General features: G+C 42.7%; 1 protein-coding gene across 1 annotated transcript in view; it reads right to left on the bottom strand.

The window, feature by feature from the left end:
- The window catches only part of MARCHF5 (membrane associated ring-CH-type finger 5), a 67,613-nt gene extending 61,804 nt beyond the window's left edge, over window positions 1-5,809 (bottom strand). Inside the window, exon 1 of the mRNA XM_024199003.3 lies at window positions 5,260-5,809. Within this exon, the coding sequence (XP_024054771.1) occupies window positions 5,260-5,303 (44 nt within the window). The 5' untranslated portion in view covers window positions 5,304-5,809. The remainder of the gene's footprint in view (window positions 1-5,259) is intronic.
- Window positions 5,810-15,976: the final 10,167 nt, after the last annotated feature.

Genomic DNA, 15,976 nt, shown 5'->3' with positions numbered 1-15,976 from the left:
CCAAAGTGGTTCGCGACTGACCGGTAGCTGTCCGGCGTTGCAAGCTTCCAGAGGGCTATGGCCACTCGCTTCTGGACAGTGAGGGCTGCTCGCATGCGGGTGTCCTTGCGCTTCAGGGCAGGGGACAGCAAGTCACAAAGTTCCAGGAAAGTCCCCTTCCGCATGCGAAAGTTTCGCAGCCACTGGGATTCATCCCAGACCTGAAGCACTATGCGGTCCCACCAGTCCGTGCTTGTTTCCCGGGCCCAGAATCGCCGTTCAACAAAATCCACATGCCCCATTGCCACCGTGATGTCCTGGGCGCTGGGGCTCGTGGTTTCTGACAGCTCTGTGCTACTCTCCGACTTCAGGCCCTCACGGCGGTGCCGTAGCCTCCTCGCCTGATTTCTCTGCATCTGCCTGTGGGAAAGGTGTATGATAAGGTGCGAGGCGTTGAGAACGGCCACAACTGCAGCGATGGTCGCAGCGGGATCCATGATCGCAGTGCTGTGGCGTCCGCGCTGTCACTGATCAAAAAGTGCGCGAACTGATTTCCCGCCGGCGCTTTCAGGGAGGGAGGCAGGGCGGTAGTGACTGACGGATGACGACAGTTACCCAAAAGCACCCTCGCCACAATTTTTTACCCAGAAGCCATTGGGGGCTCGACCCAGAATTCCAATGGGCAGTGGGGACTGCGGGAACTGTGGGATAGCTGCCCACAGTGCACTGCTTCCAATGTCGACGCTTTCCCTGGTAGTGTGGACTGACAAAGTCGAATTACTGTCCTTAGTGTAGACACACACGTTCGACTTTCTAATATCGATTGCACATATTCGATTTAACTAAAATCGAACTACTCACGTAGTGTAGACATACCCTTAGAGACTAACAAATTTATTTGGGCATAAGTTTTCGTGGGCTAAAACCCACTTCATCAGATGCATGCAGTGGAAAATACAGTAGAAGATACAGATAGATACACACACACAGAGAGCATGCAAAAAGGGGGGTTGCCATACCAACTCTAGCGAGACTAATCAATTAAGGTGGGCTCTTAGCAGCAGGAGGGAAAAAAACGTTTATAGTGATAATCAGAATGGCCCATTTCAAACAGTTGACAAGAAGGTGTGAGTAACAGTAGGGGAAAAATTAGCATGCGAAAATAGTTTTTAGTTTGTGTAATGACCCATCCATTCCCAGTCTTTATTCAAGCCTAATTTAATGGTGTCCAGTTTGCAAATTAATTCCAGTTCTGCAGTTTCTTGTTGGAATCTGTTTGTGAAGTTTTTTTGTTGAAGAATTGTGACTTTTAGGTCTGTAATTGAGTGTCCAGGGAGGTTGAAATGTTCTCCGACTGGTTTTTGAATGTTATAATTCTTGATGTCTGATTTGTGTCCATTTATTCTTTTGCGTAGAGACTGTCCGGTTTGGCCAATGTACGTGGCAGAGGGGCACTGCTGGCACATGATGGAATATATCACATTGGTAGCTGTGCAGGTGAACGAGCCCCTGATGGTGTGGCTGATGTGATTAGGTCCTATGATGGTGTCCCTTGAATAGGATTTCATTTAAATTCAGAGGGTTAAAAGCAGCATTTATCTTCTGCATAGTAAAGTTTCAAAGCTGTATTAAGCCAATGTTCAGTTGTAAACTTTTGAAAGAATAATCATAACGTTTGGTTCAGAAGTTACTAACATTTCAGAACTACTTACAATCTCCATTCCAAAGGTGTTTGTAACTCTGAGGTTCTACTGTAGCTGGGTATCTACCCAAGAACCCCCTCCCATTTATCAACAGGACAAAGTAGAAGGAAAGGGTGGCTGTAACTCCCTTGACATTTGTTCATAACCCAATGCTGAAAACCCATGCACTTATCGTATTTTTTGGTGCCAAATATTAAGATTTCTCTTCTTGTTGACCACCATACAAAACATAATGAAAGCAATGACACATATCTATATGACCTTGGCAAGTACAATGTGTAGGAACACTACCCTTCTCTGTGGCTTTTTTAACCTTTCTTCAATCAGAAAGAAATACCACTGATGTTGTATACATGTCAGTCCCTCTAAATTCCCTTTTCGGGCACCCTGCTGCATTCTCAATTAAATTCAAACTCTTCAAGGCTTACTCCTTCTTAACACTCTGTCATTTTCTCATACTTTCCTCTGTACTGTCTTTCATGCTGCCAGTGTACTTAGAGCCTCTTCTCCCATCCTGGTTGCAAAAAAGGTGACTTTCTGCTTGCTTTTTACCTTAGAAATATCTGGAGCATCAAGTCTAGTATTCCCTAGTTTTGCTGGAGGAGTTCTTTGGGAAGGATATTGTCAGTGATGTGTATGGTAAGCTCACACATCTCGAGTAAACAGGTTGCATGTAAAATCTTTAACAAAGACATCCTCTTTCACCAAAGTGTTCATAAGGCATAGGAACTAACCAATATCATGGTCAGATTAAAAATCTCTTCCCCTTCAACTGTTCATCTTTAAGTCTCTTGTGACCTTTAACTTAAATTAGTTTTACATCTGCCACAAGCCTGGTCTACTCTAGGAAAATTACCTATTGCTGACAATGGATGCAGTTGAACTGGTGCTGAACATGGTTTAACGGCAAATGCAGACCTGGGTTCTGAAACATTGCTGAACATGTTTGTTACTGACACTTGCCAATGGGTAATTTTTCTAGTGTAGGCAAGGCCCTAAAGAGTCTTCCATGATACACAAAACCTGAAAAAAACAAGCCAAAAATAGTTTTTACTTAGAAAAAACATTTGTGCCTTCAAAATTCATAAAGCAGCAGCAAAATACACCACAACCCCAGTGTTTGTTTGGTTCCTCCCCCATTTAAAGGTCACTGTACCCATTTACCAGTCTAAGACCTCAGCTGTACCAGCTACCACCCATTACCTCCCATTAACACACTAGCCCACAATGGAGATCATGAGGCTGAGTGTAAAGCAACTCAGGTTGTTACCACCTTAAAAGAGTTGTTCACTGGAACAAGCTACACAGTTGTGATGTGGTATTACATCTGTATGTGGGGCTGCAATGAGCCTCCAAAATGTGTTTTAGGTCTCATGTACAACAGTAAAGCACCAATTTTATCAGAAGCAAGATTAAAAATACTAGCATTACAAAGAGGGAAATCTAGAATAGAATTTAGAATATACTGAAGTACAGGTGGACGCATTCCATTGTTTGAGAACCTGTTCTGTTTTGGATTTGCAATGTTCTTCCTTTCTCAGTCACAGTAATTCTACCATCCTCTCCACACCTTTGTTTTCTTCCTTGTCTCATCTCTCCTTTACTTCTCATATCCATGTTGTTGATCACCTTGACACTGCTTCCTCTCAGTAGCTCCAAAATCCAACTCTTTCTTTCCATTCCTGCTTCCAAAACCATTGGTAATCTCTTGCCTACATTACTGCAACCTCCTTGACAATCCCCTGCCTAGATTATAACCTCTCTCTCTCTGGCTGGCCTGACTTTAACTTTGCACTCTTCCGTCCTACCCAAAATGCAGAGACCAAATTTAGCTGCTTTTCTCTTTCCCACTACATCACCCGCCTCCTCCTACAAAAACTCCTCATTCTCACCTTAAATGCTGCACACAGCTCTGCCCCTTCCTCACATAATTTAGTGTCCATCACTCTTCTGATGGCAGCCTACATTTCACTAATTCCACTTTTCTTAAAGGTGACCTGTAAAGGAGAAACACATTGGGTTTGTGCCCTATTTGCTTCCTTCTAATGAAGGTCTGACAGGTTCTCCACCATAAATGGCATGGAGAAAATAATTAAGGAAGTGTTATTTACCCCATCACATAACACAAGAACTAGGGTCACCAATGAAATTAACAGGCAGTAGGTTTAAAACAAACATAAGGAAATACTTCTTCACACAACTTATAGTAAACCTGTGGAACTTATTGCCAGGGGATGTTGTGAAGGCCAAAAGTACAACTGGGTTCAAAAAAGAATTAGATATTGGTGGACTTACCCTCCATGAACTTAGCTATTAGCCAGAATGGTTAGACACACAGCATTATGCTCTCAGTGTCCCTAAACCTCTGCCTGTGAGGATTGGATAACAGAGGGTTGATCACTCAAAAAAGTGCCCTATTCTGTTACTGTCATCTGAAGCATCAGAAGACAGGATACTGGACTGGATGGACCATTGATCTGACCCAGTGTTGCCATTCTTATGCATCAGCTAACATCATAAAGCAACAACAAATGCACAAACCCATTTGCTTTCTTTTGCAGGTCATGTACTCCTCTTCTGCAGCCTTCTCCTACCTGCATCTCCAAACTTTCTTCCATGAGGCCTTCTATGCCTACAGTGTCCTCTATAACCCTCACAAGTAATCCTCCTTTGCTTTTACATCCCTTCCCAAGTCTTTCTTGACACACATGTCCCACCATCAGCTTAGTACCTAAGCAACTCGCAGGTACTGATTAACTTCTCCTTACACCATCCCTGTAAGATAGGAAAGTGCTATCACCAATATTTTATAGATAAGATACTGAGGTCTACGGAGACATGTGTACACTAGCACTTTTGTCAGTCAGGGGTGTGAAATACTCCCTGGGTAAGTTTCACCGACAGAAGCACCAGTGTGGACAGCACTATGTAGGCAGGAGACATAGCTACCACCACTCGTAGGGGGTGGTTTAATTATGCCAACAGGAGAACTCTCTCCCATCCGCATAGAGCAGCTACACGGGAGACCTTACAGGGGTGCAGTTGTGCCGCTGTAAGGTCTGTAGTGTAGACATAGCCTGTAAGTGATTTATTCAAGGTGAGAAAGGAAGTCTGTGGCATAGCCAGGAAGTATCTTGAATCAGTGCCTTAACCAAAGGCAAACGTTCCTCCACTTCTTTCCATAGTGTTTCCCACAATTCTCTCATGCCACCCTCATGGAATTAGAATAAACACTATACAAAAACAAGTAATCCCACAACTTTACTTTCCATAAAGCTCCTGGTACATTATCTGATATAATCTCTCTGATATCACCTAGATGTAGTCTCCCTGAAGCGCCTGGTACACACACAGGTGAAACAATCGAACACCGGCGACATACAAGAGCTCCCCCACGTTCCCCTATATCTGTGTGGTTAACCCCCACCACACGCACACTCCCCCACTCCCTCTATGTCTCCCCACCGCCCCAGGCATGGACGCACCCGCTCACACACACGCCCCCCTCTCTCCCTATATCCATGTAGGTCTCTCTCTCTCTTACCACTACCACCCACGCACCCTCTCTCCCCCGTACCTGTCCATGGTCTGCTGCAGCGCCAAGCCCGTCTGGTCCGACATATTCTCCGGGTGCGGGGACCCCGGAGGCCCCGCTGCAGCAGCGGTATCAGGAGGAGTCGGCCTAATACAGGGCCCGAGGCCCGACACTAGCGCAGGGGGTGCGGGGACCTCCCCCCCTTGCGCAGCTCCGGCAGGCCCTCCCGCAGCAGGCAGGGCGCAGGATAGGCCGCTAAGGCGAGACAGGCCCTGGGTGAGATCCGGGCCGCAGGCTCCATACGCTGCGCGGACTGAGTGAGCGGAAAGGGGGGCGGCACCTCTGTGAGGTAAGAGCCAGGCCGCCCCCTCCCGCGCGCGTCAGAGCGCTGGGGAAGGAGGGCGACCGGCGCACCATGGGAGATGTAGTCCCCGCGCCTGCCGCTACTGAGGGGATTTAAAGGCCCCCGGGGCGCGCGCCGCGGCTGCTGCTACCGTTGCCCGGTGTCGAGTGCGGGGCAGGTGGGCGCTGCCTTCGGAGGGGGACGCGGCGGGATGGCCGTACTTGCTGCGGGAAAGGTCAGCACCCTGTCCCCTCTCCTTCCTCGCGGGGTCGCTCTCTTGCTAGCGCCTCCCTTCCCCGAGGGCCTGGGGGCGGGGAGGGGGAGAAGAGCCCTTTCACTCTCTCCCCTCCTGGTAAAGTGGCTGCTCTGTCCCAGTCCCCTCGTGGACGCGTGTCACGCTCCGGGGCAGCGTGGGGGTACTGGGGGGAGTCTCCCCCAAGTACTTCATTGTAAACCTGCAGCCCCACCCTGTCTCCCCTTCCCCAGGACACAGGAGCGTCCTCTCCGCCCCCAGTGTGACATAAACAGGTGCTGCTACCTAGTGTCTTGTCCTCCAATCGGCTTTTGCCCCCCGCGAGATTCCCCCTTTCAGAAGAAAGGGGTCTCTGGTAAATCATGAGTAAGCGAGAAAGGGATTCGTGCTGAGTACCTGACTTTTAGCTTAACAGGCTGCTGAGGCGGGTGGTGATCGACATGATTCAAGTGAAATTACCAAATATTTGTTTCCTTATGGGGGTTTATTGCCAATAACAAATAAACACACGCACCCTTTGTTAATGTCCCCTCGTACTTCATTAAAGCCTTGCACTTAAAAGTCCTCATTAAGGGTATCCTTAAGTAAATAACTGAAGTGGGGCTTATGCAGCAAAACTCCCCTCCCCTAGCTATACGAGGCGCAAGGGAGATGCCGAGAAGGAATCTGGGAATAGTGTGAATTTTCTTGTTTTAGCTTGTAGGTATACTTTCTCATGGAGAAAAAATAACTCCTTTCTAAAAAGTCATCCTAGCATAATGTAATGTAATGTCCGTATTTCTCTAGATGAGGCTGTGATGCCATCTCTACATCTACAAAATCTCTCCATTCTTCCTTCCTTCCTTACTGTCCTTCACTCTCAACTCTCACTTCTGTACTGATGTACGAAGATCCTACATTGTGTCACTTTGGCCTAGGGTGACCAGACATCCCAGGGGTTTGTCTTATATAGGCAACTTATTACTCTACCCCCCGAAAAAGAAAGTATCCCGATTTTTCACACTTGCTATCTGATCACGCTACTTTGGCCAAGGAAGGGTTGATGCCATACTTTCCATGATGTTTGTCAGAGGTGGTTAATAAAGAGCAGTTTGAGATGTTCTCATCCTTAGAATACCTATAGAGAGCATCCCTGCAACTTAAGTCTTGTTCGACAAGGAATGACCAACAGTGACTGGTACCTGGTCCACATGATTGTCTTGTTATTTTGTGGCTATAATATACAGTAATAGGGTTTAGTGTCTTAATATTTTACCAAAGCACTTCTCAAACTGTAAACTTACAACTACACCACAGTGCAGGCACTTCTGGGAGATTGCGGCAAAATGGCAACTTCTTGGTAGGAATTGGACACTGCACAGCTGGGGCTGGGGGGAGGAGGGACAGTGAATTTTATTTAATCTTTTATTATGCTTATCACAAACTCTAAGAACATAACCGTTTTAGTAAGCCTAAAGTTTAACTAATACGTAAATTAGAGATAAAAATATTGTGAGCTTCTTTATATAATATAATTGCATAGCTCTGTCTCCTACAAATTTAGCTAAGGATGCTAGGGTACAGATCAAAGGCCAACACACTATCAGTTGTATTACCTCACTAATATTAATTGTTTGTTTTAACTTCTAGTTCTGTGGTAATAACACTTCCTAAAATTAATTTAAATTAATTTTAAAATGTTAAAGTGCTAGCTGTAGTGCGTATAGATATTGTTTAAGGCTATGAAACGGCAAACATTTAAAATACTTGCATAACTTTACTCATGTGAGTAGTCCCTTTAACTTCAGTGGACATGTTTCACTAATAAAGTTACACATGTATTTAAATGTTTACAGACTCAGGGGCCAAGTTTTCCCGCACAACTCTGTTAATGTATGTCATTTCAGTAATATTTTATTGACATGAAAAGTGCTTCCACATCAGTCCTATCCTCCACTGCCTTGTTAATCTAGTCCATAAATGTAGCCTAGTAGGGTAAGTCTGAAAACAATTTCGCAAGGCCCACACATTAATGTAACTAGCTTCTGTCCCCATTGGTCACTTCACAATGCACAGAACAGGACTTTTTGAAAAGGGTCTACAAGCTGATTCTTTGGTGTCTCCCAAACTAAACACATTTATTTTATGTAAAAAGGAGATCTTTGGGTTACCACCAACTGTCTGTACTACGGTCTGTTTATACTTGTCAACAAACACCTTAAATCAATTTCTCTAAGCCCGAGGCCCCCTTTTATCTGAAGGTTTTGTATGCACCCTACTGAATTTTAAGTTACATCTTTTCTTCCAGTAAATTCACTATGGAATATAAAATAGCTAGCAATATTTCTAGACGAGTTCAGAACAGTTGTCTTATCACTTTCTCCCAAGCTTACACATATTAGATATCTGTTACAGAAGTATGAAAAAACAAGAGGATAAATAAACAAAATTTCACTTGCCAAAAAGTTCTCTCTGTTATGATTTTGTACTAGCACTTATCACTGTAGAGATTGAATGGCATAGCAAAGGTCCTAGTGGACTTTGTGGAGTCTTTGACTCTTTTCCCTTCCTGGATATAGGAAATTCTGATGGGGTAATGATGTGGGTTTTGTTTGTTCACTTTTGTCTGGTGGTAATCGTTGTAAATTTCATTCTGGCTATGGTGGAAAAGCTTTATCAAAGAGCAAGGTATTCATAGATTACAAAGACTGTGAAGGAACCATTATTTTAGGGATGTGATTTTTTTTTTAAGTGGTACAAGCCCCAATGTATATGTAATGTATCAGGGGGTAGCCGTGTTAGTCTGAATCTGTAAAACGCGACAAAGAGTCCTGTGGCACCTTATAGACTAACAGACATATTGGATCATAAGCTTTCGAGGGTTCTTCCGACGAAGTGGGTATTCACCCACGAAAGCTTATGCTACAATATGCCTGTTAGTCTATAAGGTGCCACAGGACTCTTTGTGGCTTTTAATGTGTATGTAGTTACACTGGTGTAAAGGTACCTTATACTGATATAGCTTATTCACCTTCCTGTATGGGAATAGCTATACTGGTATAAAGCACTTTTATACCAATATAACTTTATCCACACTAGGGGGATTATAGCATGTGAACTGTCCTGTTATAACAACGAGGAGTACTTGTGGCAATTTAGAGACATCAAGAATTATAACATTCAAAAAACAGTCAGAGAACACTTTAATCTCCCTGGACACGCAATAACAGACTTAAAAGTTTCAATTCTTCAACAAAAAAACTTCAAAAACAGGCTTCAATGAGAAACTGCAGAACTGGAATTAATTTGCAAACTGGATACCATCAAATTAAGCCTGAATAAAGACTGGGAGTGGATGGGTCACTACAAAAACTAATTTCCCCCTACTGTTACTCACACCTTCTTGCCAACTGTTTGAAATGGGCCACTCTGATTACATTGGCCTCATTACCACTACAAAAATGATTTTTTCCTCCCTTGGTATTCTGCTGTTGAGAATAGCCCACTTCCATCTTAACTGAATTGTCTCGTTAGCACTGACCACCCCCCACCCCTTGGTAAGGCAACTCCTATCTTTTCATGTGCTATGTATTTATACCTGCCCACTGTATTTTCCACTCTATGCATCTGATGAAGTGGGTTTTAGCCCACGAAAGCTTATGCCCAAATACATTTGTTAGTCTCTAAGGTGCCACAAGTACTCCTTGTTGTTTTTGCTGATACAGACTAACACGGCTACCACTCTGAAACCTGTCCTGTTATAGTTAAGGCAATACAACTTTCTAGTGTCAGTTTTCCCTTTCCTTTTTTACCTCTTTGAAAAGTAGCAACACCTGCCTCACAAGCTTTCTATATTATATGGCATTCAATATACATACCACCTCTCTCTCTTTCTCTTTGTATATATATTTGAATATGTAAAATTTAATTTGTGATGTGTTATATTGAAAGTCTGCGAACATATTTTGTGTGTCAGAGTTAAGATTGTTGGAAGGAACTTGCACACGTCAGTATTTCAGTGAATGGTATGTGTGAACAGTAAGAACAGAATATTTAGATAAATTGTCTTTACTAATCTCTTTTAATACTTATTTAATGGTAAAGTTGTAGTTGTGTTTTTCATAAGAGTTTTATATTATGTCAGCAATCTGAACTTAAAGTTAACACATTTTAATGGGAAAATGTCCTTGCTTTTTATTAGAAGAAAACATTAGCAGTCTTGAAAGTTCTTAAATTATTTGGCATAGGAAATTACTTGAGTGCATAGTTTTCTGCAATACCAGGCTCCTACGGGTTCATGTAAAAAAAACTATGCACCATATGAATATATTTCTCTAAAGCTCTTACCAAGCATCTGACATGAATTTTTCCAATCTTCTGCTTCAATAAATGGGCAGAGGCTAGCTAAACTCTCTTAGATCTCAGCCTAGTTTGGGAGTACATACAAGGAAAACTGCTCATAGCATAGCCCCTGATCTTGCAAATGTATCCACATGTTTTGGACTTCTGCACTTGCACAGAGGTAATTGACTTCAGTGGATCTCTGAATGGGAACAAGTGTCTGCCTTGGCGGATGCATTTGCAGAATTGGAGTCTAAATCCGTGGAGCATTTTATGTGTTTATGTGCACTTGAAAAAGCTCAGTGTAACCTTAATGATGACACTGTTAACAACACATCCATAATGAAGTCCATATAATATCGATACAAAACATGATGACACAGCAGAACTTCAATAGGAGTAAATCATGCCTTGTAAACCCCTTAAGTTTTATTTGAAAGAGGAGCAATGGAAGGAACAATGACCACTCAAATTTGGTCCAAAATTCAGATTTAGTGAAAACAAGCTTTTAGCAAAAAAAAAAACTTTAGGGGGGTCACCAAAATATCCGTTACATGGGAACAACTTTTAATAGGGAGCAGAGCGGGGCTAAATTAAAAATGGTGACCTACAGGTAAGACTGTAGTTCCTTAGCAATGTCCTTAGAGAGCATTCAGTGCCCTAGTAATTCAAATATTACATCTTCAAGAATGAGGCTTGCTGTCAATTAGTTTAACAAATATTTGTGAGACTGTAGAGGAATGCTGGGTATCAGAATTCCTGGGTTCTCATCATGATCTGTATGTGGTCTAGTGGTTAGAGCAGTGGTTACAGACCAGTGGTTACAGACCAGTTAGTCAAGCACATAGATTTGATGCATTCCTTCTGAAAGGCAGCAGAACAAGACTTGTGACCTGGGTTCTGTTCACAGCTCAGTCTTGAAGTGATTTGTGCAACTTCTCAATTACCTTATTTGAAAAATTAGGGAAATATTAGTTGCCTAGCTTTTAGGGTAGAGAGATGAGGTCATCATAGTAGTAAGGCTTGTGAACAGCACTCAGGAGAAAAGGTGAAACCAGAACCCATGATCACCTGATTCCAGTCTCAGCTGAAGGATAGTCTTTGAGGAAGGGTTCTACCTTGTTCTGTCCCTTGAGATGTGGGCAGATGTGACATGGCTGCCTAAAGCCTGCATTCTGAGATGCACAACACTTGGCAGTGTGTACATCACTGCATTGCAAAACCCAAGTATTCAAAAATCATGAGGCAGAATCCAAAATATAATATTTTAAAATTGTGGGTTTTGCCTGTTGTCCAATTTCACCATCACCACCATGTCTTTTATGAGGAAGCTCCCATCTCCAATTTGTGTCTGATCAGCCTGAGTCCATCTTCAATCTCAAATACATACAAAAATGCAGTTTCCATGTTTACTGCAAAGTAGGAACTTGCCTTCTCCTTTCCCTGACATGGGGAGCTTTTATTGTAACCTCCTCTATCTCCCTCCCTAACAAGGCAGCTACCCACACTCACATGTTTCCTCCATACTCCACCGCCCAGTACCAGGTATAGAAAGGTGCCAGTGGTGCCATGGAGCTGGGCCCATGCTCAGAAGGGGCCCCGGCCTGCTCTGCTTGCATTGTGCCCTGAGACCCCGCTGGCTCCCTCCCTCCCGCCACCCACCACTTGCTCCTCTCAGCCTGTCTGCCAGCCAGCCAAGGGCTCCTCTCCACCTGGCCCCACCGCTGGCTTCTCTGCCCCCTGGCTGGACCCCAGTGCATCTCCTGGCAGTCTTAGTGTACACTGTCAACTTAAAAACCATAGGGCCTAATTTGGGGCTCAGTCAGTGCTGCCATTTTTTTTTTTTTTTTTTTAAAGATTCTCATTTTTTTATTTTTGCCTTCCAATTTGAAATTTTGCCCTTAGTCAAAATGGCTGCCATCTTCAATTACTGTCTGTAGAACAGAAGCCATGGGCTATCCTCAGTAAGATGGCAGTCATCTCTCTAACTTCTGTAGGGGATAGAGCTTCCTTGCTCTGGGGACCGACCCCCTCATGCCATGCTCCATTGCTCCCCTGGGGGCCCACAAATATGTTTGGTGCCAGGCCCGCAAAAAGTTAATCCGGCCCTGCCTCTGCTTGTCTCTTTATGTACGGGAGTCCCCCCCCACACATGCATTTCCCTTCCTCTCCTCTCACTGTCTCCTACTCATTGCATTTTCCCTCTCTGCCATGCAATATTCCACTACAAACCTCCTCAGTTTGCTTCCGGATCCCCTCACGTTCCTCTGACTACTCAGGTTCCCATCCTGTTTCCTAGCACAGTCCTCTTCCCTGCTGCTGCCAGAGCCCCATTCACTGCACCTCCACATTCTGTCCCCTGTTCAGCCCTCAGTTGGTGACTGGAGGCCCATCTTCTTCCCTGAGGGCAGCCATGCTTCAGCCCAATTGGAAATAATAGGAAACTGTGTCCATCTTTTCTGGGAGCAGACTCGCTATCCCCTACAGAAGTTAGAGAGATGACTGCCATCTTACTGAGGATAGCCCATGGCTTCTGTTCTACAGACAGTAATTGAAGATGGCAGCCATTTTGACTAAGGGCAAAATTTCAAATTGGAAGGCAAAAATAAAAAAATGAGAATCTTTAAAAAAAAAAAAAAAAATGGCAGCACTGACTGAGCCCCAAATTAGGCCCTATGGTTTTTAAGTTGACAGTGTACACTAAGACAATACAGATAGTAGAAAATTAAATCACTTGGTAACAAACTTATTTTGACTTTAAAAAGACATTTTGATAAAGTACCTCTGTTAGATAATAAAGGAATATCTAGGGATCAGTAATGAATAGTGACCAGTATAACTTCTAATAAGGACCCAGTAGAGGGGCTGAATAGCAAAGTGACCATTTTCTAATGGAATCATTTTGTTTAGTCAAGAGTAGGAAGAATCAAGAAATTTGAGAGATCTAACACAGCTAAGTAACTGGGAAATATGAAAGCAGTTAACATTTAATAGTCACAAAGGAGAGATAATTCAGCATAATAAGTAATATTTAAAATAACACCTGACAGAGGAGGTCATTCAGTCATTCATACATACTTTGTCCCATAATTAAGACATATTGCACCAGTTTCATTTAAAGTTTATTTTTAATTTAGATTTTTCTATTCAACGAAACTCAGTGCCCCATAATATATTATTATATTTCTACTAGCTTTAGTAAGCTAAAATGAAGGCACTTTTCTCATAATAAAATACTGCAAAATTAGGTCCAGTTGTTTATTTTTTTCACCCTAACGATCCTTTTATTAGGAGAGGGACCCTTGGCACCCAGATTCTGTCGTCTTCTTATGGTGGGCTTTCCCCACTTTTCCTGATTACTGTATATGGGAAGGGGACATAGATAATATTCAGGTTGCCTGGACCCTCCTCCTCCATCTTCTTGGCTGACCTGCAGAGTGAAGCTGTCATCATGGAGACCTGAATGGGTTTAGGCTGCTGCCCCTTCAAAATGGAACTTTCACTTTCAGGTCATACATATGTTGACTGGGCTGCCTGACATCAGACTTCGAATGGGAATCCTTACAAAATATCTAAGACAGCATTCCATGGCTACTAGAGATGATTACATCAGTTATTTCAATTTAGGAACATTTCCATGAGCTAGAAGCTGCAGTGGTGGCTTTCACCTGAATAGAGTCCAAAATGTAGTGAACTTCACACTTCTGAACTTTTATTGTCATGAGGATTTGGTGGGGTGCAGGAAGTGGATGGGATGACAGGGGCCGATTGGGCCATCAGAAGATATGAGAGGAGTGCAGCTCTCCAGATGTCTGATGGAGAAGAAAGACTATTGGATAAGGAGGAGATAGTGTATTGGTAGATAATGTATTGCGGTTGTTGCCGATATTCAGGGACATACAAGGGATAATACCGATAAATCCTGATTGTTATCTGTGGGAATAGGAGCAGTGTATATAATTATTTTAAAAGCTTGGAAATTAACACAAAAAAGGTTTTGGCCCAGTCAGGTGTATCAGGGCTCTGCTCCATCTGTCCTCAAGGTTGCAGAGAGCCATTTTAGCTCCCAGTGCAAGTTAAACCACTCTAGAGTTTGCTCTTGCTTGAGTTGTCTTGGAACAGCTCCCTAGAGGCAGTAATACTGGTACGGCCATATCCTTTTCTGCTCTGGCACTCTGCCCATTTGATGGTGGGGTGGCATAAGGGAGTGGCATAGAGTCAGTATAACCAGTTCTATGCTAGTCAGATTCCCTGTTCAAAAGAATCCTCAGATGCCCTACTAAAGCAGCTTCCTGGCCCATTTGTGCAATCAGAGTGGCAGCAAAGAGTCCAGGAATGGATGCTGAGAATCTGGTCATTACAGCTTTGACTTACAGTTCCTAGACTGCATAGCCCACCAACTCAAACTGTAAAAAGCAAAGAAATAAGCAGTTAAGTCACTTGACGCCTCAGCTATAATTCCACTCCTTTCTCCTTCTTAGCTTTAACTGTCTCTCTTCCAACGATTGCTCATATATCTCCAGCCTCTGTTGAACAACCAGTGTGCAGCCACACGCACCAATGTTCACACAATGCAGATTTAAATTTTGTAATGAAAACTAATTATTAACATTGATGACATGTTAATATAACTTTTCCTGACACTTTAGGAAAATATATTGTAGCCAACATTTCCAATCTGACACATTATCTCAATTATACAGGAATACAACATACAGAACTACACAGAATGTAATTTATGAAAGTCACAACAATGTTATATTAATAATCAAAACAACGGAATATATAACCAATTAATATGGTTTGAGGATGCATATTGATCTCTGAAGAGGAGCTGGAGAGATGTGGGTGGTAGAAGGGAGGTAGTGGAGGAGGAACTGCTGACTGATGTGCAGATGGAGTGTTAAATTACTTAACTGCTTGTTTACCCTCTTTTTTGTAGCTTGCATTGATAGGATATTCTGTCTAGTAACATAAACTCAATGTTGATGACTTTCTCGTGTGGGAATCTACCTTGGGCATTTATATAGCACCAGTAACCATAATATGTAGATATTGATCTTAATTTACTTTTAAAATCTCACATAAAACCTGTTAAGTTATACCCAGATGATGTAAGACTATATTTTATCAAGAATATTGTGACTGCAATATAAAACATTTATTTCAGCTAAGAAACATTGTAACTAATATTAAAAAGTAGTGTCTTATCTCTTCATAGTGGAAGTCAGGTTGTGATTTTGCACTAGAATAGTTTAATTAACTAGCTAGTGACTAACATTTAATTTATTATTTTGGGTAGCTGTATTTGATCTGTTTTATCTTGATTTATACATCTGTCAGACTGCTGGAGGCTTTTATTGTAATTTCGATTTCCAGATCAATGTATCCCATCAGTTTTTCTTATGAAAGCTAATGATTTTGGGCTGCATTAATTTTAAATGTAATCTGGGTTGCAACGACTTCCCCCTGGAGAATGGATGTATTTGATCTCGCCTCCTCTCAGTACTGTAGTTCTCCCAACATGCAGAAGTCAATAGCCGTATGTGGAAAAGACTTCAATCCCCATAGTTCTTTGGGTGAGCATGCGCCATAAGCTTGCAGTTGTCAAAGTGTTCTTGCCAGAGCGGTCGCCTATTTGTTGTATAGCAAACCCGAAAGAAGAAAATAAATACTGTCATTGTATTGATCTTTAAATACAGAACACTCAAAGGTAACTGTTCCTAAGGAATTTCTGCGTTGACTGCTTGGGTTACTGCATACGAACGGAGCTGGTATTGTTATGGGGATATAGATTTCCTGTACTGGACTGTAAATTTGCACAAATACTTATACCAGCAATA

The sequence above is a fragment of the Terrapene carolina genome, unplaced genomic scaffold (assembly GCF_002925995.2).
Source record: "Terrapene carolina triunguis isolate 2854851 unplaced genomic scaffold, T_m_triunguis-2.0 Scaffold95, whole genome shotgun sequence".
Taxonomy (NCBI): Eukaryota; Metazoa; Chordata; order Testudines; family Emydidae; genus Terrapene; species Terrapene triunguis.
Note: the sequence above shows the minus strand (reverse complement) of the source record. Positions and strands in the feature narration are given on the sequence as shown.